The 25,083-nt window shown below is 43.4% G+C and overlaps 1 protein-coding gene across 1 annotated transcript in view; it reads right to left on the bottom strand.

The window, feature by feature from the left end:
- DYM (dymeclin) overlaps positions 1–25,083 on the bottom strand; it is a gene marked incomplete at its 3' end in the record, with an annotated part of 378,817 nt that overhangs the window by 337,701 nt on the left and 16,033 nt on the right. The window contains exon 2 of the mRNA XM_080714686.1: positions 6,412–6,464. Within this exon, the coding sequence (XP_080570812.1) occupies positions 6,412–6,464 (53 nt within the window). The remainder of the gene's footprint in view (positions 1–6,411; positions 6,465–25,083) is intronic.

Here is a 25,083-nt window from a genome sequence, read left to right as displayed (position 1 = left end):
GGGTGTGGGGGTGTAGCTCTGAGGTAGAACACCCCTGAGTTCAATCCTTAGTATCACAAAGAGAGAGAGAGACAGACAGACAGACAGACAGAGACAGAGAGACAGAGAGACAGAAACCATATATTTTTTTTAAAAATCAAACTCAATAATTGACCATCTATATCCCTAGTATACAGGATATAATAAAGTATAAAAGTAAAATTGTTCAAATCATCACAAATAACCAGACATGGTGGCACATGCCTATAATCTCAGTTCTTAAGAGGCTGAAACAGGAGGATGGCAAGTTTGAGGTCAGCCTCAGCAACTTAGTGAGACCTTTCAATTAAAAAAAAATAAAAATAGGCCGGGCATGGTGGCGCATGCTTGTAATCCCCGCGCTTGGGAGGCAGAGACAGGAGGATCGCGCAGGTTCGAAGCCAACCACACGCGCTGGCTTAGGAGACCCTGTTTCCAAATAAAGGGCTTCCAGGAACCCCAGTACCACCAAAAGAAAAAAAATAGAGCTGGGAGTGTAGCTCAGAGGTCGAATGCCACTAGGTTCAATCCCCAGTGCAAGGGAAAAAAATAAAAAATCACAAATCATTGTAATGAAAAATAGAAGAAACAAAAAGCAAAGTAACTAGAGGAGGAGCTATCTGATTAGGAAAAACTTCAAAGAATCTGTTTATAAGTTTTCATTTAAAGTTTAAAGGTGCCCGGCGTGGTGGCACACGCTTGTATTCCCAGCGCTTGGGAGGCTGAGACAGGAGGATCACACAGGTTCGAAGCCAGCCTCAGCTACTTAATGAGGCGCTCAGCAACTTAGTGAGACCCTGTTTCTAAATAAAGTATAAAATAGGTCTGGGACTATAGCGCGGGGGTAGAAAGCCCCTGGGTTCTATCTCCAGTACCACAAAAAAATTAAATAAATAAAATAAAGTTTAAAGGTGAGCCTTCAGCAAGGCCTGCCTAATGAATTGAGAGAATCCTGGGAATCAGAAGATCTGGTTTCTAAATCCAGGCAACTAGATATTGAACCTCTGACAAGCCACTCTTCTTTCCCAACCTCAATGCACACCTGTAAAAGAAACAACAGCTGGTGTGTTGAGAAACAGCCACCAAGTGCCTCACACACGTCGCCTCTCTAACCCTCAGCCCTGGGCTGCGGGCAACTACCAATTGCTTCTGATCTACAAATCCTGACCAACGGGCTGTCACGCGCTCAAGGACACACTTCATCCCCGGCTCAAACACTCAAAATGAAACTCTATGGCTCTGTCAGACTGCACAGCAAGCCACTGATGCACAGATGAATTCATCAGAAGCGAGAGACAATTTAGCCAGAGCTTCGAATCTGACTAATGGAGAAAGAAGGTCAGAATGGTGAAGTGCTGGGCCCAAGTCAACAACACATCAGTGACAGGTGCAGTCATTTTCCTTTTACCAAAGGGTGTGTGTGTGTGTGTGTGTGTGTGTGTGTGCACGTGTGTGTGTGCTGGGGGGGACTGAGGCACCTGTAACCAGCAACCTCCCTTCTTAGTCTCCCAAATACTGGGATTATAAGCATGCAGCACATCTCCTGGATTAAGAGTTTCACATTTGTTTATTCATTCATTTTGTGGTGCTGGGGATGGAACCCAGGGGCATTCTACCTCTGGGCTGTATCCCCAGCCTATTTTATTATTTTATTTTCAAACAGAATCTCCTAAATTGCAGAGGGCCTAAGTTGCTAAGGCTGGCTATGAACCTGTGATCCTCCTGTCTCGGACTTCCAAGTGCTGGATTTACAGGCACGTGCCATCATGACCAACTGAAAGAGTTGATATTTATAAGTATATCTTTTGGAAGTTAATATTAGCTAGCTCTTATAAATCAAAATAAAACACAGTCCCAGGCCAGGCGTGGTGGCGCACGCTTGTAATCCCACGCTTGGGAGGCGGAGACAGGAGGATCACGCAGGTTTGAAGCCAGCCGCGCTGGCGTAAGAGTCCCTGTTTTAAAAATATAAAATAGGTCTGGGAGCGTAGCCCGAAGGTAGAAGGGCTTCCAGGAACCCCAGTACCACCAAAAAAAAAAAAAAAAACCCACAGTCCCAGGTGTGGTGGTATACGCCTGTAATCCCAATACTTGAGACACAGAAGACCACAGGTTTGAGAACAGCCTCAGAAAGTAGTGAGACTCATCAACCTAGTGAGACCCTGTTTCAAAAAACAAATTAAAAACATAGAACTGGAGCCGGGCGTGGCGGCACACGCTTGGAAGCTGAAGCATTTGGGAGGATCCAGGTTCGCGGACAGCCTCAGCTGCTTAGTGAGGCCCTCGGCAACTCAGTGAGACCCTGCTTCAAAATAAAGAATAAGAACAGGGCTGGGAGTGTAGCTCAGAGGTAGAGTGCCCCTGGGTTCCATCCCCAGTACTGCAAATAAATAATAATTAATTTTTAAAAAACACAGAACTGGGAGTGTAGCTCTCTTTGGTTCAAAGAAAATGAGAAACAGAGGCCAGGTAAGGACATAGTAGGTTTCTTCACTCACCGGTGGGGCTCAGTGAACTGAACTCCAGGACTGAGCCCCCAGCTCAGAACATGCAAGTTGTTGTATTCGTTTGCTAACTAACTTTCAGAAGGGAGGGGTGAGTGTAAGATTTGCTTTGCCTAGCACAAGCAAGATGCAGACGCAGAACAGCAGTTAGTCCGTATATTGTTTATTTTTTCTCTACCAGTTCCATGCCTTATCTTGCAGTTTCAGCTGCACAGAGAGGCCCGGCTTTGTTCACTTTGAGAGGGCGTGGTGGCGCACGCTTGTCATCCCAGCATTCAGGAGGCTGAGACAGGAGGATCGTGGTTCTCGGACAGCCTCAGCTATTGAGTGAGGCCCTTTGCAAATCTGTGAAGCCCTGTTTCAAAATAAGGAATAAAAAATAAGGCTGAGAATATAGCTGGGAGGTAGAATGCCTCTGGGTGCCATCCCCAAGTACCAAAAAAAAAAAAAAAAAAAAAAAAGAGGCATGTCAAAGAAACTCTAACTTGACTCCAGGCTTCTAGCCAAGAGTCATAAGCTTGTCCTGCCTCAGCTCAGAGGTAGAATACCCGTGTTCAATCTCCAGTACCATAAAAAGAAAATAGAAATAAATAAAAATAAAATAAGCTGAGGCTAACGTGACCGTATGATCATTTAGAAAGCCAACTTTACAATCTTTGTTCATTCAACGCCCCTTTGTTACTAAATGATTTTATAAGCAATCATCCGAGTTTACAAATGGTTAGCTACTTAAAAAAAACAAACAGCCCTATGTAGCTGGAAGGGGCCACTAGACGGCTAGACTGATGGAGTTAAAGCCCGGGGACCTTTTCACGTATCGCTCGCCGCGCGTCTGCGGAGCCACCGGTCTGTGCTCACCCGGCTTCAGACAAGGAGACGCCTGCGGAGCGTCCTGTCTGCATGGATCTTACGTGCCAAGGCAGGTAAACACTTCCACAGTACTCTAGGACAGGATGGAAACCAAAGCAATGACTTCTTCAAATTAAATATGCCCGATGATAGGTGCAGTGGTATTTAACAGGAGCAAGGGAAATCGGTAAAAAAAAGTCTGTGTCGAAGTTGAAGAATGAGCTTCAGGAGTCAGAACAGCAACGGGATGGGAAGCAGAAAACCATGATGAGACCAGGCAGGGCACGGTGGACGCTTGTCATCCCCGCGCTCGGGAGGCCAAGACAGGAGGAGCGCACAGGTTCGAAGCCAGCCTCCGCTACTTAGCGAGGCTCTCAGCAACTTAGTGAGACCCTGTTTCCAAATAAAAATATAATATAGGTCTGGGAGTATAGCCTGGAGGTAGAAGGCCTCTGGGTTCCAGCCCCAGTACCACAATGCATAAATAAATAAATAAATAAATAAATAAATAAATAAATAAATAAAGTATCAGCCGGGCGTGGTGGCGCACGCTTGTCATCCCCGCGCTTGGGAGGCTGAGACAGGAGGATCGCACAGGTTCAAAGCCAGCCTCAGCTACTTAGTGAGGCTCTCAGCAACTTAGTGAGACCCTGTTTCCAAATAAAGTATAAAATAGGTCTGGGAGTGTAGCCCGGAGGTAGGAAGCCTCTGGGTTCCACCCCCAGTACCACCAAAAAAAACAAACAAACAAAAAATCATTATGAGACTAGACTAAGAACTCTCAAAGTGCAAAGCCAGGCATAAATAATACCATTTATATACAACTATACATATAAATCAATCCACATCAAATACTCTGAAAAATATTTGTATAAAAGATTATCAGTTTTTACCTCTGTTGTTTAATATGGAATGATTTTTATTTTAGCTATATCACTGTACTGTTGGAATCACATGTGAGTCTACACATGTGAAATAGACTTATATCGTTTCTTCTTGTTCCCAAAGTGTGTGTGTGTGTGTGTGTGTCTGTGTGTGTGTGTGTTTTTGAACCCAGGAGTATTCTATCTCTGAGTTATACCAGCTACCCTCCCAGTTCTATTTAAAAAAAAAAAAAAAAAAAAAACAGGGTCTCACTAAGTTGCTGAGGGTCCTGCTAAACTGCCAAGGCTAGCCTCGAAACAGCAATCCTCCTGTCCCAGCCTCCAAAGTACTGGAATTATAGGTATGTGCCACCATGTCCAGCTACTTCCAACTTTCAGATGTAATTTTTATAACATCACAATAATTGCATTGGTATCACTGTTAAATTCAACTCTTTAATTTTTTGCATTAAACTACCACATGGAGTTTTGAGAGCCAGCTCTAGTTGGCATAAAATTCTCTAAGTTGTGGTTACAATTGAAGGTAAATCCTATAATAGCACTTCTCTTTTCTTTTTCTTTTTTTTTTTTTTTTTTTTTTTTTTTTTTTTTGCAGGTCTGGGGATGGAACCCACGGCATTCAACCTCCAAGCTATACCTCCTGCCCTATTTTTTATTCTTTATTTTGAAACCAGGTCTCGCTGAGTTACAGAGGGCCTCAGTAAGTAGCCGAGGCTGTCCGCGAATCGCGATCCTGCGGTCTTAGCCTCTCAAATGCTGGGATTACAAGCGTGTGCCACCACGCCCAACTTTTTTTTTTTTTTTTTTGGTGGTACTGGGGTTTCTGGAAACCCTTCTACCTCAGGGCTACACTCCCAGACCTATTTTATACTTTTTTTTTTATTTGGACACAGGGTTTCTTAAGCCAGCGCGGCTGGCTTCAAACCTGCGTGATCCTCCTGTCTCCGCCTCCCAAGTCGGGGATTACAAGCGTGAGCCACCACGCCCAGCATTATCTGCATTTTTTTATGGTACTAGAGGCATTCTACCTTTGAGGTACACCCCCAGCCCAATTTTCTTATTGGAAATAGTCTCACTAGGTTAATGAGGCTCGCTACTTGCTGAGCCTGTCTCCAAACCTATGATCCTGTCTCAGCCTCCCAGCTACAGGAATTATAGGTATGTGCCCCCACACCTGGCAATTATCTGCATTTTCAAAAGCACACACATATATTCCTTTCTAATTGCAACCAACTTGAAAGCCAGTAAAGCATTTAAGAAAAGAGACCAAAAAATGGTAACATCTGTTTAAATAAAAGTAATGACTAGCCGGGCGTGGTGGCCCACGCTTGTAATCCCCGCGCTTGAGAGGCGGAGACAGGAGGATCGCATGGGTTCGAAGCCAGCCTCAGCTACTTAGTGAGGCTTTCGTCAACTTAGCGAGACCCTGTTTCCAAATAAAATATTTTTAAAAAGGTCTGGGAGTATAGCCTGGAGGTAGAAAGCCTCTAGGCCCCACCCCTAGTAACACCAAAAAAAAAAAAAAAAAAGCAATGACTAGATGCCACATGTTATGCTGGATATTTCATGTTATATAATTTTTTTTCCTTTCAAAAATTAAGGTTCCACTAATAAGTAGCAGAGCTGAAATAAAGATCTTAAAATTATTCCAGATCCTATGCTTTTTACCATCACATAAAGTTGTTACAGAGAAACTTCCAAATATATTTTAATGAGCAATAATATTCTGGTTTAACATATCCACCAAGAGCACAGGTAATCAGAGCTCTTGGTACACCTCAGGCCTGCGGGTGAATTCTATACGGCTATCCACTACTTACATAACATTCTGATTTTTCTCATTCACAAAAAGTATTTTAACATTCATAAAAATAACAAGCTGAAAGAGTGCCTGTGACTCAGCACAGCTGATTATACTCCCACACTAAAATACAGCCGAGTGTATGTGTACTGAAGGGTCCCTCCTGACTGAATGGCACCTCCTAGGGGCATCAGTGAATACCGTGAACACAAGGACTTAGCACTAATTACTGTCATCATCAAGAAGACATCATTTCATTAATTCGATACATGTTACATTGCAAAATTTGTAACAAAAATTTTGAAAAGACATTCCTTACATCCCATACGCATTCATGCTCTCTCTTCTCCCTTACCTAAAGATCTGCAGACTGAAACGGTGGCCTCCTCCAAGAGCTTCAAGTCAGTGCTGGAGAGACAAAGAAAAAAGGTAATTTATAACTACAATACTACATAAATACATACTAACCATTAAAGGAATACAAAAGAAAAAAAAACGGTACATGTGGTGAACAATGAAATCAGCATTGTAAAACTTCAATATTCAATGTAGCTAGGAAATTGACTATAATCCTCGATCTAACTGCTGCAGAGAAGAGCCCAGAGTCCCCGGTCTCCCAGGTGCTAGGAAGAGAAGGTGATTGAGAAACTCAAGGGGCAGTGAAGTGGAGAGTACAGGGCGGCTCCGAAGCAGGACTGATACTGAAGTCATGGTTACTTAGAAAAGTGCTACTGTTGCCGGGCGTGGTGGCGCACACTTGTAATCCCTGCGCTTGGGAGGCGGAGACAGGAGGATCGCGCAGGTTCGAAGCCAGCCCCGTGCACTGGCTTAGGAGACCCTGTTTCCAAAATGAAAATGTAAAAATAGGTCTGGGAGTGTAGCCCGGAGGTAGAAGGGCTTCCAGGAACTCCAGTACCACCAAAAAAAAAAAAAAAAAAGTGCTACTGTTTTTAGGAGATAAACGAAGCATTATGAGTCTAATAATTTCAAATAGTCCAACGAAAAGAAAGAAAAAGGAAGAAACAAGGCAAGAAAAGAGACCAATACAACAGTGGAAGGGGATTGAGCAGGGGAGGTAGGGAAGGAAAAAGGATTTTCGAAGGAAACAGTTCAAGGTAGCAATACCAACCTCACTAATGCTCGGGGAGTGAGAGTGCTGTAGAGAGAAACACCAATATGCGTGTACCTCTGTCTCACCCTGAGTCTTATTATGATGTATAATTACAGTGTACCAATAAAAGTGTAAAAACTTCAAATCAAAAAAGACAAGAGAAAATATATATGTAAGTTTTAATGATTCACAGATATATAAATACAGACAACTGTACGCAGAAATAAACACACAGATATAAACTGACACAGACACGAGGCACAGACAGGACTCTCAGAAGAAAATCTAAGAAAAAGCTTTATAATGCTGGAATTTGGCAATCAATTATTGAATATGACACCAAAAGCACAGTACTCGGAAGAATACATTAGACTTTATCAAATCAACAAAGTAAAAACCCATGGCATGGACAAAAATATTTGCAAACTGTATGTGGTAAGTGCTTGACAAAAAAAAAATATATATATATATATATATATATATATATATATATATATGGTCCCAGCCGGGTGTAGTAGCGCACGCTTGTAATCCCAGCATTTGTAAGGCTGAGACAGGAGGACCACGGTTGAACAACAGCCTCAGCTACTACTTAGTGAGGCCCTCTGCAACTCAGTGAGTCCGTTTCCAAATAAAAAAAAATAGGACTAGGAGTGTAGCTCGGAGGTAGAATGTCCCTGGGTTCCATTCCCAGTACCATAAAAACAACAACAACAAAAAGCTCCAAAAACTCCTACAACTCAACAACAAAAAACAGCCGAGCGTGGTGGTGCAGGCTTGTAATCCCAGCATTCAAGAGGCTGAGACCAGAGGATCACGGTTCGCGGACAGCCTCAGCTACTTAGTGAGGCCCTCTGCAACTTAGTGAGACCCTGTTTCAAAATTTAAAAATAGGGCAGGAGTTGTAGCTCGGAGATCGAATGCCCCTGGGTCCCAGCCCTCATACCGCAACAAAAAAAAAGAGAAAAAAAGCCACACAATTTTAAAATGGGCAAATGATTTAAACGGCCATTTTTCAGCTGGGTATGGTGGTGCACGCCTGTAATTTCAGTACTTGGGAGGCTGAGACAGGAGGATCACAGGTTCAAAGCCAGCCTCAGTAACTCAGTAAGGTTCACATCAACTTAGTGAGATCAAGTTTCCAAATAAAATATAAAACAGGCCTGGGGGTACGGCTCAGACATAGAACTCCCCTGGGTCCAATCCCCAGCACCACAGAAAATAAAATAAAAATAAGTAAATTAATGGCAACTTTTCCAATGCGAACATAACATACAAATGGCCAATGAACAGACAAAAAGATGCTCAGCCTCACCAGTCATTAGGGAAATGCAAATCAAACCACAAGACCCCAGAGGGGCATTATCAAGGGGAGAAAGATAAGGCAAGAATGCGGAGAGGCTGGGGCCTTGGTGTGTTGCTAGCTGGCGTGTGTAATGATGTGGCCACTATAGGAAAAATATGTGACAGTTCAAAAAATGAAAAAGAACTGCCACATGACCCAGAAGTTCCCATTCTGGGCAAAAGCCCCAAAGGCATGAAAGCAACACCTTGAAGAGGTATTTACCCCTCACTCACGTCCACAGCAGCAGCTGTCCTCACAGCAGCCAAAAGACAGGAGCAACCCAAGTGTCCACACCAAAGGATGGATGAAAAAGCATAGTACACACAACCATTGCAATATTATTTGGCATTCAAGAAGAACATTCTTTTTTTTTTTTTTTGTATTTCTATCTTTTTTTTAAATTTCTGTAGCATTTATTGTTTTTGTTTTGTTTTGGTGGTACTGGGGTTCTTGGAAGCCCTTCTACCTCTGGGCTACACTCCCAGACCTATTTTATATATATTTTTTTTAATTTTTATTGGTGCACTGTATTCATACATCATAGTGGGATACAAACTTTTGTAGACATATATGCACACATCGCCCAGTCAGCCCCCACCTGATCCCCACCCCATTCCCTCCCCATCCCTCCTTCCCATGCTTGGCTTAGTGGTTGACATCTAGTATTATAGCAATTTATGCAAAATTAAAAATGATAATCTCACATAACAGTTTCATTTGTCTGATACCAAGCTTTTGATAAGAAGAAAATTCTGACACGTACTATAACATGGATATATTCTATTTTTTCTCCTACATGCAGTACTGAGCATGGTCAAATTTGCAGAAGAAGGAAACAGGCCGGGGCCATTGGCGCACACTTGTAATCCCAGTACTTGGGAGGCTGAGACAGGAGGGTTGCAGATTCGCGGCCAGCCTCAGCTACTAGTGAGGCCCTCCAAAATAAAAAATGGGGCTGGGGGGAGTGTAGTTCAGAGGTAGAATGTTCCTGGGTTCAATCCTCAGCACCACCGCTTGCAAAAAGAGAAAAAAGAAGAAAAAAAAGAAAAGAAAACAGAATGGTAGTTGCCAGAGGCTGGGAAGGGAGGAGAAAAGAGTTTGTGTTTAGCAGGTACAGAGTTTCCAGTGGAGAAAAACGAGAGGGTTCTGGAGACAGGTGGTGGTGATGGTTTTAAAACACTGAGGCCATACCTAATGCCATGGAGCGTAGAATTAAAGAGATTGAGTTATTTAAACGATATGCTTTATGCAGTATATACTTCATCCCAATGTGTTTATCTACTTATGTACTGGGGATTGAACCCAGGGGCCTTCTACTGCTGAGCTCAAACCCTTTTGTTGTTTGTTTTCAGACAGAGTCTTGCTGCGTTGCTAAGAGTCTCACTGAAGTGCTGCGGCTGGTCTCCAGCCTGCGACCCTCCGCCTCACGGCCGGGGGTCACACGTGTGCGCCGCCGCGCCAGGCTCCACGTCCTCCTAATGTTTTTAAGGTAGATTTCACACCAGTGTTAACGTTTTATCAGAGATGTGGCCCTGGACTAGTTCCCTACCTCTTTACGTCTTAGGTTCTTCACACACAAAGCAGAGATAATAATATTATCTCCTAAGCTTCTTGTTCTCATTCATTTATACACGATGTGCAACAAACTTCATTCCTGGCAAACATAAATTCTCAATAAATGGTAGCTATCAGTTCCAAAATGTAGTTCATTTTTTCCCTAAAGTAATGCCTTAAGACTTGTGAAATCTGTAAAACGACTTTTAAAGCACTTTTAAATTAGTGCATTTATTAAATTCCATGAAAATCTCTTCTATCAAGTAGGCCCTGTGTTTACAGATAACAAAACTGAGGCTTCTAAGCAACATTTCAGGGATCAGAGCTGTAGGACAAGGGCCAGCCTGGAGCCTCGCGACACAGCTGAGAACTGCACATTCTTTCCGGCCAGTAATAGTGTCCTGTGGTTGGCTTAAAAAGCTCTCATCCCAGAGTTTCTGCTGTTGCAAATGAAGCACATTTTAAACAGAGTGATCTAAGCCTAGTACAGTGGTACATGCCTGTGATCCCAGGACTTGGGAGGTTGAGACAGGAGGATTGCAGGTTTGAGGACAGCCTCTGCAAGCAGTGAGACTCTCATCAACCTAGTGATCCTATTTCAAAACAAAAAATAAAATAGGGCTGGGGGTGTAGCTCAGAAGTAGAATGCCCCTGAGCTCAATCATCAGTACCACAATAAATAAATAAATAAATAAATAAATAAATAAATAAATAAATAAATGTTTATTCTTTACATTCATGAAATTACAATATTTGGGATTGAGTTAAGTTGTCATTAAAGTAAATTTTAATGCCGGGCATAGTGGCCCATGCTTGTAACCCCAGTATTTGGGAGGCTGAGACAGGAGGATCACACAGGTTCGAAGCCAGCCTCAGCTACTTAGGGAAGCCCTTTGCAACTCAGTGAGACCCTGTTTCCAAATAAAGAATAAAAAGTAGGGCTGGGGTGTAGCTCGGAGGTAGAATGCCCCTGGGTTCCATCCCCAGTACAATGCAAAAAAAAAAAAATTTAATTTTAAGCCAGGCATGGTGCCACATGCCTATAAATTAAAAATAAATTAAAATAAATAAATAAAGTTTACCTGTTTAATTTTACATTTTCAGTGTGGCTACTAGAAAACTTTGAATTGTCTGTGGCCTTCATTTGTATTGAATCGAGCTGTTCAAACCTCCCTTAGGATCCAGCAGTACCATTTCTGGGTATCCACCAAGAAGAATGGAAACCAAACTACCAAACTAACGAATGTGTATCTACGTTCATATGTAGGGGTGCTGGAAAGCAGGCTGGAAGAAGCACTTTCCCTCCCCAGCATGACTAGAGAAGTCTTCTCCCATATTAGGATTAGAAATAAGACATTATACAGTTAAGATATAGAAGTAAGGTAGGATTGGAAACAGAATGAAGATCCATAAGCCCAGCTGCCCAAGTTGCAGGATTCAAGGACCAGGGTAGGGGACCCACCACGTCAAAGCCTCTAATCTCAGCTTGCCGGCCAAGGTCTTTGTCCTTCCCATGCTGCCCCGACAGCTGCAAGCCACATGGGCCCCATCCCCATATCTCTGACCGACCCAGATCAGCAAACAAGGCCATGCTAATCTGCTCTCCAGGCAGATTCCTCAGCGCAAATATAAGCCTGGCCCAGCCAAAGTGGGTGGGAAAGGCAGCCCTAGGGAACGAACACATACCATATGGGAGATAAGCAGTCTTTTAGCAGGCTCTGACGTGTGTGGATGCATGTTTTAAAATTATTGGTTGTACTTGTTTGTCCTTGTATCTGATTGATTGTATTCTAAGGTTGGCGGGCTTGGACTTTTGGCAGGCTCTGATGTGTGTAACCACTCCCTCTTGGGGCTATAAAGTCAGACTGTGAAGTGAGCTCTGGGTCAGAACCTCGACCATACTCCCTCACCTGATTAAGGGACTGCGACTTGGCCAGGGCTACTCTCTGGCAGCCTACAACTCCCTGAAGGGTGCTGGGTGGTTAGTGTCTTGGTCTCGACCCCTGGCTCACCAGGACAGAGCTGCAGCACAATAAACCTCACTTGCATTTTACATCTCTTGTGAGTCCTTCGTTATTTGGGTTGGTGGGCGATTCTCGGACCATTCATATGGGGGCTCGTCCGGGATAAGCCCCTTCCCCATTTAGCGAACGGCACCAAGGGGCAGAGGTTTCATTTTGGAGCCCTCAGGCCGCGAGATGTCGTTGTAAGTCCTGGGATGAGACAAGGGAAAAGGCTTGGGCATCAGTACGCTGTGTTAGGCCCTTGTGACCCTTGATCAAGTCTGGAGGTGACAGCCTCAAACGGGGGAAAAGGCTTGGGTGGCATGACGCTGTGGTAAGGCCCTTGTGACCCCCTGGGCTGGAGGAACAGGCTTGGGTATAAAGTCCCTTGTGACCTCCAGTGGTGGTGCTGAGCAGGGCCCCTAGCCCGAAGGCACCACCCAGGCCCCGACGCCAGGATGCCAGGTCGGAAGTTGGAGGAAGACCCCAGGGGCAGTGCGACGGCACGTAAGACCAGTGACCTCCAATAGGAGGCTCTCGGTGAAAGTCTCTCTGTGAGAGGGGGAGCTCCATTCTTTGAGTTAGACTCCCAGAGGCCCAAGCCAAGGCCTGAGCTCCTAGAGCTGTTTTTGATTTTTTCTTAGAGAGGAACAGTGTCCTCTGTGCTCGAGCAAAGAAGGAATCCTGGAGCCCAACGAAGAAGTAATCGAGTTGATCGATCTGCCATTGGTGAAGCGAACTCCATCCGGCCTCATCAAGGATCCTAACTGCGAGTATGTGAGTGTGAAAAGGACCGGTCTGTATGATTGGAGAAAGTGGAGTGAATGGAAACAATTGGGATATGTAATTGGATCTGCAATTTTGTTTTTGTTGTATTTTATTTTGGAATATTGGTACCAGTAAATGTCTTATAATGAGTGGTTAATTATAATCTTTCTAAATTTAGAAATTGCTCTTTTAATGATAGTGATAATTTGCATGTTTAAGTTTTTATGATATCCATTCAATATTCATTGATTGCAATTCTAAGGTATTTGGCTATGGAAACAGCCGATTTTGGGTGGAGTTGAGCAACGACATCTGTTAAAGATAAATTCTAACAGTCCGCCAGGGGAGTGCACATAAGGGGTGGTCGCCCGGCACTCCGGACTAGCCTACCTCTGCTAGACAAGGCAGGTTTGCCTGAGACATCGTGGAGGCATACGGCACCAGGATAACAACCTGGTGAAGTCCCCTCCTTAATACTGCACACTTGCAAACCTGAAACACTAGGAGAGCCCATCCCAGACTCTGGTCTAGGTGAAGGACTTCTACCGATTGCCCAGGTGGTTTTCCGACCACCTGTAGCCCTTAAGGACCAAGCGGAGCAATTCGGGATGGAGGACTAGCCGCCAGAGTTCTAAAATCATACCCCTAGAATTATAACTCCCCCATCCCACTCGGCTGAGAATAAAAAGGATTGTGGTTATAAAGCTTTGTAAATATAGTATTAAGTGGTTTTAAGAGAAAAATATAAAATAAGGTGTTTAATTTTAACAATGGGACAAGCACACATAACTCCCAAAGGTCTCGTCCTCGCCCACTTTTCTGAGGTACAGAAGGAGGCCCGGGAAATGGGCTTGGCTATCAAGAAGGGTAAGTTTAAGACTCTGTTCGGCCGAGTGGCCATCTTTTGGAATTGGGTGGCCACCACAGGGAACGTTTTCCCCAGACCTAGTTTCTAAGGTCAAGGCCATCATTACTCGTTCTGGTAACCAGGGCCCGCCTGATCAGCTTCCATATATTTTAGTTTGGGAGGATTTAGTCCAGAAGCTCCCTTCCTGGCTTAGGCCTTTGGTACAAGCTGGTGGCAGTCCGACATTGGTAGTCCAAGAGAAAAAGGGACCCCCAGATGTCTTTAATACTTATGGAGAAAAGTCTTCTGCCCCGGTGCTTCCAGAAAGTTCCTCTCTATATCCTTCTCTATTAGATTCTGAGACAGTTAGGCCACCTCCATATCCCCAAGCAGGTCAAGTAGCTGCCCAGGCAGACCAAGCACCTAGTGCCACAGTTAAGCCAGTGTCTTCGACGACTGGTGGGCAAAATCTAGGAAGAGGATGTAGACCAAGGACTAGAGGGCTTCAGAGATAGGAAGAACAGGTTGCCCACCTCCTCAACTCCAGAGGAAGACGTCCCAGTCTTCCCAGTTCTTGTTATAGGACAGGGGGGACCAGAGGGGGAGCAACATTACCAATATTGGCCTTTCTCCTCCAGTGATCTCTATAACTGGAGAAGCCAAAACCCCCCTTTCTCTGAAGATCCTAAGTGTCTTATAGGATTATTAGAGTCCATCATGCATACCCATTGCCCAACCTGGGATGACTGACAGCAGCTGCTAAAGACGCTCTTCACCACGGAAGAAAGGGAGCGTATCCTCAACGAGGCCAGAAAGAATGTCCTCGGCGAAAACGGGAGACCCACCACACTTCAGAATGAAATCAATGATGCCTTATAGTATATTCATATTATACAGGATAAACATAATCTTTTCAAAGCTAAATCCTTAAGTTTCATATGAGATTGGATTTGGGGAGGCAAGATAAACTAGAAATGATCTCAGTTCCCTGGCCTCCAGTATTTCTTGCGACAGACTGGCTCAATCGGGAATAATAAATCCAGCACTGAATATGGCCACTGAGTCCGTTCGGGACCGAGTTATCTCAGAAAGGTGGACAAAGGTTTAGGTGGTAGTTCTGCAGCCACTTATCTGCAGCGATTTTTTTCCCTTTTATGAAATAAACTCCTTTAAGTTCCTGTTCACAGCGCTAAAAGTGGAGATTCCTCTCCGGGGGAAAAAAAAAATCTGAATTGACTGACACGGACAAATGCCTCTTGTCCAATTGACCACTTTATTCTAAACACAAGATTTTTTATATTTCCCTATTTCCCCATGATTCCCTAGTAGAAAAGAGCAAACACCCAAAATACAATAGTGAGATATAGATGTAAATCACCAACCCTGAACAAGACAAAAGTAAGGCCTGTGACATCACAGGTCTTTGTGATTGAAATCAGTCCCATGACCCTGCAGGTGGGTCTTGTGCTTCAAGTCAGCCCCTTTGGCCTTGCCTTGGCCTTGCAGCTGCAGAGGCTTTTGGTGGGCAAATTCCAGAAGAACAAAAGTCACACCCAAAATCACTTGAAGAATTCAGTTTTTTTTTGTTTTTTTTTTTTTTTGGTGGTACTGGGGTTCCTGGAAGCCCTTCTACCTCCGGGCTACACTCCCAGACCTCTTTTTACATTTTATATTTGGAAACAGGGTCTCCTAAGCCAGCGCGCGCGGCTGGCTTCGAACCTGCGCGATCCTCCTGTCTCTGCCTCCCAAGCGCGGGGATTACAAGCGTGCGCCACCACGCCCGGCAAGAATTCAGTTTTTAAGAGTTTTCTTTAACCCTTTCGGAACCTTTTATTCCTAGGGCTTAGTCCAATGTCCTTCTCTATCTAGCAACCTCCTTTGAGCTGAATGGGGACGAAGTCGAAGATTCCAGCTTTCATACATGTAGTTGGCGTAGGGAAATCCGTGTATATTTGTGATGATTTAGAGGATTTCGATGAATGTCTGCTGGATTTGTTTGCAATGCCATCTGCTGTCTGAACGCTTCACCCTATTAAACACTTAAAATATATTTTAGTAGACAGGGCCCAAAAAACAACATGAAGTTTTATTATATCTGTCCTTTGTTCTGTCATAACTATTTTAACCAGGTGCCTGTCTCCAGGCAGTGCTATCACTAAGTGCAAAGGTCAAGATTCCTCCTAGCCCTGGCTCTATTGTAATGATTAGAATGAAGGTCAAAGATAGGGAGGAATTCTGCATTTGTGATTGCTGTAGCAGGAATGCTTCCACAGTATCTGAATTCTGAATAGATTTACATCTTTGAGCAAAGCCAAGGGCGTTTAGAGGCTTAGACAAATTGCTAGAAGATTTATTTTCCATGGACTCAGTTTCTCCCACAGTCCTGATCTTACATCACCGGAGCAATTCATGTGGAAAGTTAAAAGAATCATTACCAAAAGAATAGTAATGAAAGAATATCTAAGAGTTGGGGAGTACTTTGGCCAAAGACAACACTTCCCCTCGGGGCTCTGCTTCTTAAGCTTAGCCAATTTCCTGCGTGGGAAATATCTTCATGCATATGCCAAGGAAAAGGAAGTAGATGCCAAGGAAAAGGAAGTAATGGCGGCAATTTCTCGTTCCACTAGCCACTTCTGCTGTCTCTCCATACTTTTTGCTGTCCTCCTACCTACTCTTCAGAGATAAGCAGGGCTGGCAGGTTTGCTGGGCACCACTCCAGCTCTGGCCACGGCTGACCGGTTAGGGATGACACATCACCTAAGGAAGCCACAGTCTGGGAGAATTTGGAATTGAGATGGAAATACAGGCTATCCAGGCTGGAGCTTGGTTGCAAAAGTAAGGATGATGAGGGGCCAGCCTCTACACACTGACAAGCAGAGAAGGCCAGTCTGCAGGGAAGATAATAAAAGCTTCGTGGAAAAAAGGAGATAAACAGAACAGGCTCTTGGCCTTCCAATTTTCAGTTCCAATTCTTCCTGAAGCCTAGCTGTGTTCCCAATCCTGGATTCTATGACACACCACGATCTCAGCACATAGCCCCCTTTTTTTCATACAAGCTTTGTCAAATTCACTTATTAATAACCAAAAGACATTTAATTAAATTGTAAAGAAAACCTGTGGTCAGATTTATCATACACATTAGTAGTCAGTTAGCAGGACATAGGAACCATGAGTTACTCAGGTTTTTGGTTACACAGGCAAAAATTATAAGAGATATAAAATGCAAAGATCATAAGGAGCTTTAGGAGATTAATAATTAGACCACAAGCATAAAATTTGTTTCACTGATGCTTCTACTTTTTTGAGAAAAATGATATATTCTTTTTTTTTTTTTTTTTTGGTGGTACTGGGGGTGGAACCCAGGGGCTTTTCTACCTCCGGGCTATACTCCCAGACCTATTTTATACTTTATTTGGAAACAGGGTCTCACTAAGTTGCTGAGAGCCTCACTAAGTAGCTAGGCTGGCTTTGAACCTGTGCGATCCTCCTGTCTCAGCCTCCCAAGCGCGGGGATGACAAGCATGCGCCACCACGCCTGGCTGATATATCCTTTTATAACTGGCTAGAACCAAGAGCTTCAACTGTATATACATGACTACAAACTTCAAAGGCAGCTGCATCTGGTCCATTTGAACAGCACTGCTTAGGCACCTAGGACATGCTGGGCTCTGTGAAGATGCCGCTGCCCCCAGGCTGTATGGAGGGAGGATGGCGAGGCCAGATGATCTAGACCAAAGGTCTAGCCCAGCCCTGTGCAAGGCCTGTGGGAGCCCAACCCACTCTGGGTGAAATCAAAGAAGGCATCATAGAGGAAGTGACTGTAGTGTCCTGAAGGACCAAAAGCAGCCAGACAGGCAGACAGAATAGAATAGCATACGCAGAGGCGTGGCAGTCTCAAGATACCCACAGCACATTCTGGAACACGAAGGTCCATCAGCACAGGAGTGGCAACCTCAAAATGGGAGAAGTACGCCTGCTGGCTGGAGTATGAAGTTCACCCTCTGGACTTTCAACAGAAAGGAGCTGGGTGCTCCCCCAAAAAAAGCGAATTAGTGATCATACAATATTAGTTTTGAAACCACTCATGTTCATTCCAATATCTGTTAGCAAGGCTGGTTCGAACATTTCTCCAAGGAAACCATCCTTGATCACCTACCAAGACCAAGTAAGAAAAGCACCAATCGTAAGCCTGAGCCTGTGGCAGCTAGATGGCCCAGTTACCTGTGCACAGGCTCCTCCGTCACAGGGCCCCCAGCCTTGTACACAGCAAACACTTAATAAAATTTTACTGAATATGAATGAATGATGCTGCTTTCAGATACTTCCTTGCCAGAGGACAAAAGTATTTCCCCTTGCTCCTAAAGAAACACTTCCTACTCTCCAGTCCTCAAGGCAAACTCTGTCCCAAATTTTAAAAATATTTTTAAGGATGTATCTTTGTTTCCAACAGTAAAATAATGTTTTGTTGTTGTTTTGGGGGTTGCTACTAGGGATTGGACTTGGGGGCATTTATGAATGACACCTCAGCCCTTTTTATTTATTTTGAAACAGGGTTTCACTGATGTACCAGTATTGGAAATGGCCTAGGTAGATTTGAGAAAGCTATGATTATTAATATATTTCAAAAATTGAGTGAGGGGCAAATCTGGGCAAGGACTTGGTTTCTGCCTAAAAGCAGGCAACTATTCCAATGTAAATTAACCTAGCTAAAAGCAATTAACCAATCAATAGGAGAGGAGAACTAGGCCTGTCTCTATCTAAAGACAGATCTTAAGAGAAGAGAACTAGGCCTTTATCTAAAGACAGATCTACATGATGATCTAGGGAGGATGGAGCTGGGTTTGACCTTGCCCTTCATGAAAGACACTTTGCCACACCCTGCTGGGGGAGGTACCTTAGAGGGTGGTTAAGGGGAGGTACCTTATAGGGACATTCACTACATCAGGATTACGTAAACAAGATGGAGGTCATGGGTATAAAAAGTCCAGTCCACGTGTAATCCCTTTGGTGTATTCATTTCGAGTCACCCCCTCATGCCATTGTGGCATGCGGCTGTATTTCTATTTTCTGTATTTCTATCTTTTAAAAAACTTCTTTAAATCTTCAGAAACTGTCCAAGCTATGCATATTTATTCTTATCTTAAGACAAGAACCCGCGGTAATTTTCTGTTTTTGGTCGTTTGGGGGTTTTGTTATGTATGGGTTGGGGGAAAGTGTGTCCAGGACCCTCACAGGGGTCCCCGGGGAACAGTTTCCTCAAACCATATTCTCCCAATACGTAACAAGTGAAATGCTGAATCTGGCCTTGAACAGTTTCCTCAAACCATATTCTCGCAATTCGTAACAACTGAAATGCTGAATCTGGCCTTAAACCTATGATCCTCCTGTTTTGGCTCCCAAGCACTAGGATTACAGGCATGTACCACCTCATCCTGCTAGAGCATGTGTAGGGGTGTTGGAAAGCAGACTGGAAGAAGCGCCCCCCCCCCCCAGCATGAGAAGTTAACTAAGCCCAGCTGCCCAGGTTGCAGGATTCAAGGACCAAGGTAGGGGACCCACCAGGTCAAAGCCTCTAATCTCCAGCTTGCCAGCCAAGGTCTTTGTACATGGGACCTGATCCCTGTATCTCCAAGCAAGATCAGCACTCCCCCTCAGGCCTGGGGAACAAGGCCATGCTAATCTGCTCTCCAGGCAAATTCCTCAGCGTAAATATAAGCCTGGCCCAGCCAAGGTGGGAATGAACACATACCATAAGGGAAATAAGTAGTCCTTAGCAGGCTCTGACGTGTGTGGATGCATGTTTTAAAATTATTGGTTATACTTGTTTGTCCTTGAATCTGATTGGTTGTATTCTAAGGTTGGCGGGCTCGGACTTTTGGTGGGCCCTGCCGTGTGTAACCACTCCCTCTTGGGGCTATAAAGTCAGACTGTGGAGTGAGCTCTGGGTTGAAACTCGACCATAGTGTCTGGGTCTCGACCCCTGACTTGCCGGGACAGAGCTGCAGCACAATAAACCTCGCTTGCATTTTACATCTCTTGTAAGTCCTTCGTTATTTGGGTTGGTGGGCGATTCTCAGACCCTTCACATGTCTTTTTGTGTGTGTGTGTGTTGCTGTGGGTCTCACTAGAAGAGCCTAAGTACCTGCTGCTGGCTTCGAACCTACGTAATCTTCCTGTCTCCACCTCCCAAGCACGGGGATTGCATGGGGATTACAAGTGTGCACCACCAAGCCCGGCTTTAGAGCATATCTTTATAAAGCAGTCTGATTCTTTGTCAGGATGACCCAACTTGCTTGCAAAGATCCTGCTTCCAGTGAGCCAGCCAGCACCTGCCACTCGCGACGAGGCCTAAGAGACCTGCTCTCCCACACGTGGCCACCACTGTTCCCTCAGCAAACGCTACTTCTAGGGAAAGAATATTTAGTGCCCAGATTATATGTTTGCTGAGAACAGGGGAAGGGCTTCATTCACTCTTGCATCCCCCACCATGCCTGGCTGGGCCAGAAGAAAAACATTTGGTAATTATCTGTTCAATGAAGGATATCCACAGGGCTCTGCTGGTTGCAATTCTCCTGCAATTTCTGCACCCTGAAGTGTTACTTATTTTCTACAAAGAAAATCAGCCAGGCACATCCCTGCCAAAACCAACACACTGATTGTTATAATAGAATTTTCTTTCTTCTCATCCTTCCATTCTCCAGTTTTCTAAACTTCTTGGAACATTTTAAGAATAATCTTGCTTTCCTGTTTGCTTGATTTAGAGCCATAATGAGGTGGTAAGAGAGTAGGGTGGCTGGTAACTGTTGCTGCCTGTTATAGGCATCTATGCACAGTGCTGCTTTAGTTAAACAAATGAGCTCAGATGTTCTGGCAGCGGGCAACTAACAAATCATCATTTGCAGTAAATAAAGTAAAATGGTACTGCAAAACTACGCCAGTGTTTCCAAGACAATTAGAATTAGAAACCGAATGTTGTTTCTGAAGGCAGATCTGGGGCAAAGGAAGCATGCACGAAGGGGCAAAAAGGCAGCGGGCCTCACACTCATTCAGACCAAATGAGTTAGCAGCACAGAGTGCTTCTCACTGACTATACAGAAACTCCAGATCAGTGAGAAAACTGTCAAGAGTGGGAGGTTAGAGAAAATTACTTAACACTACTAATCTCTTAGTCAAATGTTTGCTAAACAAACTAACCTATACATATACTGTACCAATACTGGGAATGGCCTAGGAAAATTTGAGAAAGCTATGATTATTAATATTTCAAAAATTGGGTGAGGGGCAAATCTGTGCAAGGACTTGGTTTCTTTAACAGCAAGCAACTATTCCAATGTAAATTAACCTAGCTAAAAGTAATTAACAAGTCAATAGGAGAGGAGAACTAGGCCTTTCTCTATCTAAAGACAGATCCACATGATAAGCCAGCTAAGATGGTAGGAGGGCTCGACCTTCATGAAAGGAGACACTTTGCCACACCTTGCTAGGGAAGGTACCTTACAGGATAAGGGGAGGAATCTTACAGGGATGGTCACCACGCCAGAAATACGTAAATAAGATGGAGGTCATGGGTATAAAAATTCCGGTCCACGTGCTGAATCTTGGGAGTGGTGAGTTGGCCTGGGCCACCTTTCCCCCTCATGCCATTTCGGCATGGGGCTGTAACTATTTTCTGTATTTCTATTTTCTGTATTTCTATCTTTTTAATAAACTTCTTTAAATCTTCAGCAACTGTCCAAGCTATGCATATTTATTCTTAGCTTAGGACAAGAACCCACGGGTTTTTTTTCTGTGTTTGGGTTGTTTGGGGTTTTGTTATGGGTTGGGGGAAAGTGTGTCCGGGACCCTCGCAGGGGCTCCCGGGAAACAGTTTCCCCAAACCATATTCTCCCAAACCGTAACATATACAACTATATAAACTCAACCATATTGACTCTTCAGGTAGAAATATGCTTCTACCTGAGTATACATCCATGTGACAACACATCAAGCACCCTATTCTCAGACCTTGGCCACCTCATTATTCTTGTACTACCATAAAAAGGTGGAGCCACAGAACAAGAATCTCAGTTTTGCTGGCGTCATCCGATAAACTATGAAACCCAAGGGTCTGGAGAACTGTGCCCAAGTCTCACACCTACACACATCCCACAGGAAAATCTGAAATAGGTCTAAGCACTTTCCCAGTTTTAAGAACCTTCAATGGGCCTCCCTGAAGATAATTAATTCACCGAGGAAATAGTTATTAAAATTTCACGATGGAGCCAGGTATAATGGCACAGGCCTGTAATCCCAGTACTTGGGAGACTGAAACAGGAGGATTACAGGTTTGAGACCAATCTCAGCAATATAGGGAGGCCTTCAACAACTTAGTAAGATCCTGTTTCAAAATAAAAAGTAAAATAAGGCTGAGGGTATGGCTCAGAGGTGGAATGCCCCCTGGGTTCAGTCCCTAGTACCCCCAAAATTGTTTTTCACCACCACAGGGGAAGTGCCTAAGCCACTGCCAGCACTGCCACCTGGGAAAGCCTTTCAAAAGCCCTCACTTTCTTACTTTGCTTTCAGGGACTCTCACTAGGGGGAGAGCTGTCATCAACACCAACCCCAAACTCTCTACATGTTTCTTTTTTCTTCTGTGGTACAAACCTAGGGGCATTCTACCTCTGAGCTACATCCCCAGCCCTGTCATATTTATTTTGAAACAGGATCTCACCAAGTTGCTGAGGGCCTCACTAAATTGCTGGAGCTAGCCATAAACGTGATCGTCTGTCTCAGCCTTCCACGCACTTCTCTAAGAGCTCTGCTACAAAAGTCCTACAAGAAATATCACCAATACGGCCAAATTACTTCTAATGTATGTCTCAACCAATGTAATCTCTGCCACCTGTGGCAAGTCTGCCACCACACATCATGTCTAAGTTACTGGGGAGTATAAATAGCAGAAAAGAGTGGCAAGGTAATTCAGAGGAAAGAGGAGAGAATCTTAATGGAAGAAGTTTGAATTTTACCCTACATATAATGGGGAGTCATTAGGCATAAAGTCAAAACACACACTAATAAAACTCTTACAGCAACAAGGGCAAGGTACCCCCATTTGTGTAGTGGTTAAATGGCTGATGCTGGCTACAACCATCCTGAGATCTTTGTTAAAAGGGGTGGAGGGGATAAGTAGAGCAACAACAACCATGATGTCTCTATTAGGACTATTAGGACGTATGATAAGACTTACCCACGTGCTTACAAGAGTCAATACATAAGTAACCACTCCTACTAAGTGTCAGGCCAGCAGACTTGGACAAACCACTGCTACTAAATCAGAACACAGATAAGTAGATAAGCTTTAAAAATTTTAATGTCACTAAAGTTATAAACCAAATTAAAATACCAGGAAGGAATTCCAACAGAATATGGAATGTCTCTGCACCCACCAGACACTTAGCCTGGTCACTTTCCAAACACGCCCTCCAATACACTACCTACCTCTCAATTTAACCACTACCATCAATTAATAAAAATCAGGTTCACTGAGTATGAATTTCCAATTACTGGCCAATTACTGAAAATGGTGTGTGGCACTGGTATAATGGAAAAAGTACAGACTGAAGGTGAATATTTGAATCCTGGAATCCTCCTTTCCTACTGGTGTGACCTAAGCCATGTTACTTAGCTTAAGAGTCTCTGGTTCCTTCTTCATGAAATGAAAGAAGGATGCGCCCCTCGCAGGATAGTTGTGAGGACTATGTGGCAATGTATGGAAAGTCCCAGCATATAGCTCCATAAATGTGAGTTCCCTAGCCCTCAAACTATCACAAAAAAACAAATATTAAACTGCCAAATTTTAATGTATTTGTTCCTTAATATACGTAGAAGTAATTCAATATTCCCCCATTGGTCAAGAAGGAAGCAGGTGAAAAATATTTGGCACTTATATATAAAATCAGGTGATCTGCTTTGATTTTTATTTACAGCAATGTTTTCTCATAAGTATAATCCTAGTAAATTGCAAAGGAATCAATACTTATTTGCCTAGCAAAACTTCTCAGTATTAAGTAGCTAATATTTGTATGATGCTTTCTAGTTTAAAAGTGGTTCTGAGTGCCTTATGTTGGAATGAAAGCAATTCTGAATCTTGATTATGGTAGGGGTTACATGAATCTACACATATGAGAAAAAGAGGACAGTGCTACACACACACACACATGAATGCAGGTACACCCAATTACTGACATCTCAGCAGGCTCTGAGGAGTGAACCAACGCCAGTCTCCTGGTTCCAGTACTCTCCTGTAGTTATGCAAGACTGAAGGAAACCAAGCAAAGAGTGCTATGAACTTCCCCAAGCTTTGCTTCCTTTGCAACCTCCTATGGATCTAAATTATTTCAAACTAAGTGTAAAAACTGAACCACAAGAATAAAGTTACTCCAACTCATGCAAAAAGGTAAAATATGTAAATTTCTAAAATACACAGTTTTCCATGAACAAGATTATGCTATATAGCAAATGGTTCTATCACTGGCTTTAACCACTTGAAATGCTTGTAGATCCTTTTCTACATGTATAAACATATGATCATTTTTAATGGCTATATGTTGCTCTAGAATACAGGCACACCATTTTAATTTATCCATTCTCCTTACTTGTGAACATTTAAGTTGTTAGCAATTTTCTATTATAAACACTGCTATAAATGTCTTTACACATCTTTCTACATACATTTCTGAAATTGTCTAATTATCTCCTTAATATAAACTATAGAAGAGCAACTGCTTGGTCAATGAATACTTCCATTCTAATTAATGTCAATAAATTACATGCCAGAAAAAATTAACCAATTACCCACCAAAGGTGCCTGTCTTATACGCTCCCACAAAATGCTAAATTTACAATTGCAAACTGAAATCTTTTGACACCAAATCTAGTGGTCTTCATACTCATATAGTGTGCAACAGCAGTAAGCAATCATAAGACTTCTAATAAACACAGTTTTGCCCCTCTAAATTGTTCTACAGAAAGCTGAGAGTGTTGGCGTGTATTTGCAATCCTAGTAATGAGAAGCTGAGACAGGAGGATCGCAGGTTCACGGGCAGCTTCAGCAACTTAATGAAGCCTTCTGCAACTTGTGAGATCCTGTTTAAAAAAATAATAATAAAGCTGGGGATATAGCTCAGAGGCAGAATGCCCCTGGGTTCAATCCCCAATAACACTTAAAAATAAATAAGGCTGACAAGGAATTCATAAAAGACATGATATCTAACTAGCAAATTATATCACTGTAAATTTAGAACAAATTCTATTCAATAGAATAAATTCTTAGTCATATTCTATTCTTTAGCCATACAAGCAATCCATTTTTGAATTAAGTAATGTTGAAGGATGGTTGTGGTGACACACATTTGTAATCC

This window comes from Muscardinus avellanarius, assembly GCF_963383645.1.
Source record: "Muscardinus avellanarius genome assembly, chromosome: 17".
Taxonomy (NCBI): Eukaryota; Metazoa; Chordata; class Mammalia; order Rodentia; family Gliridae; genus Muscardinus; species Muscardinus avellanarius.
This window is presented reverse-complemented; position numbering and strand designations above follow the sequence as displayed.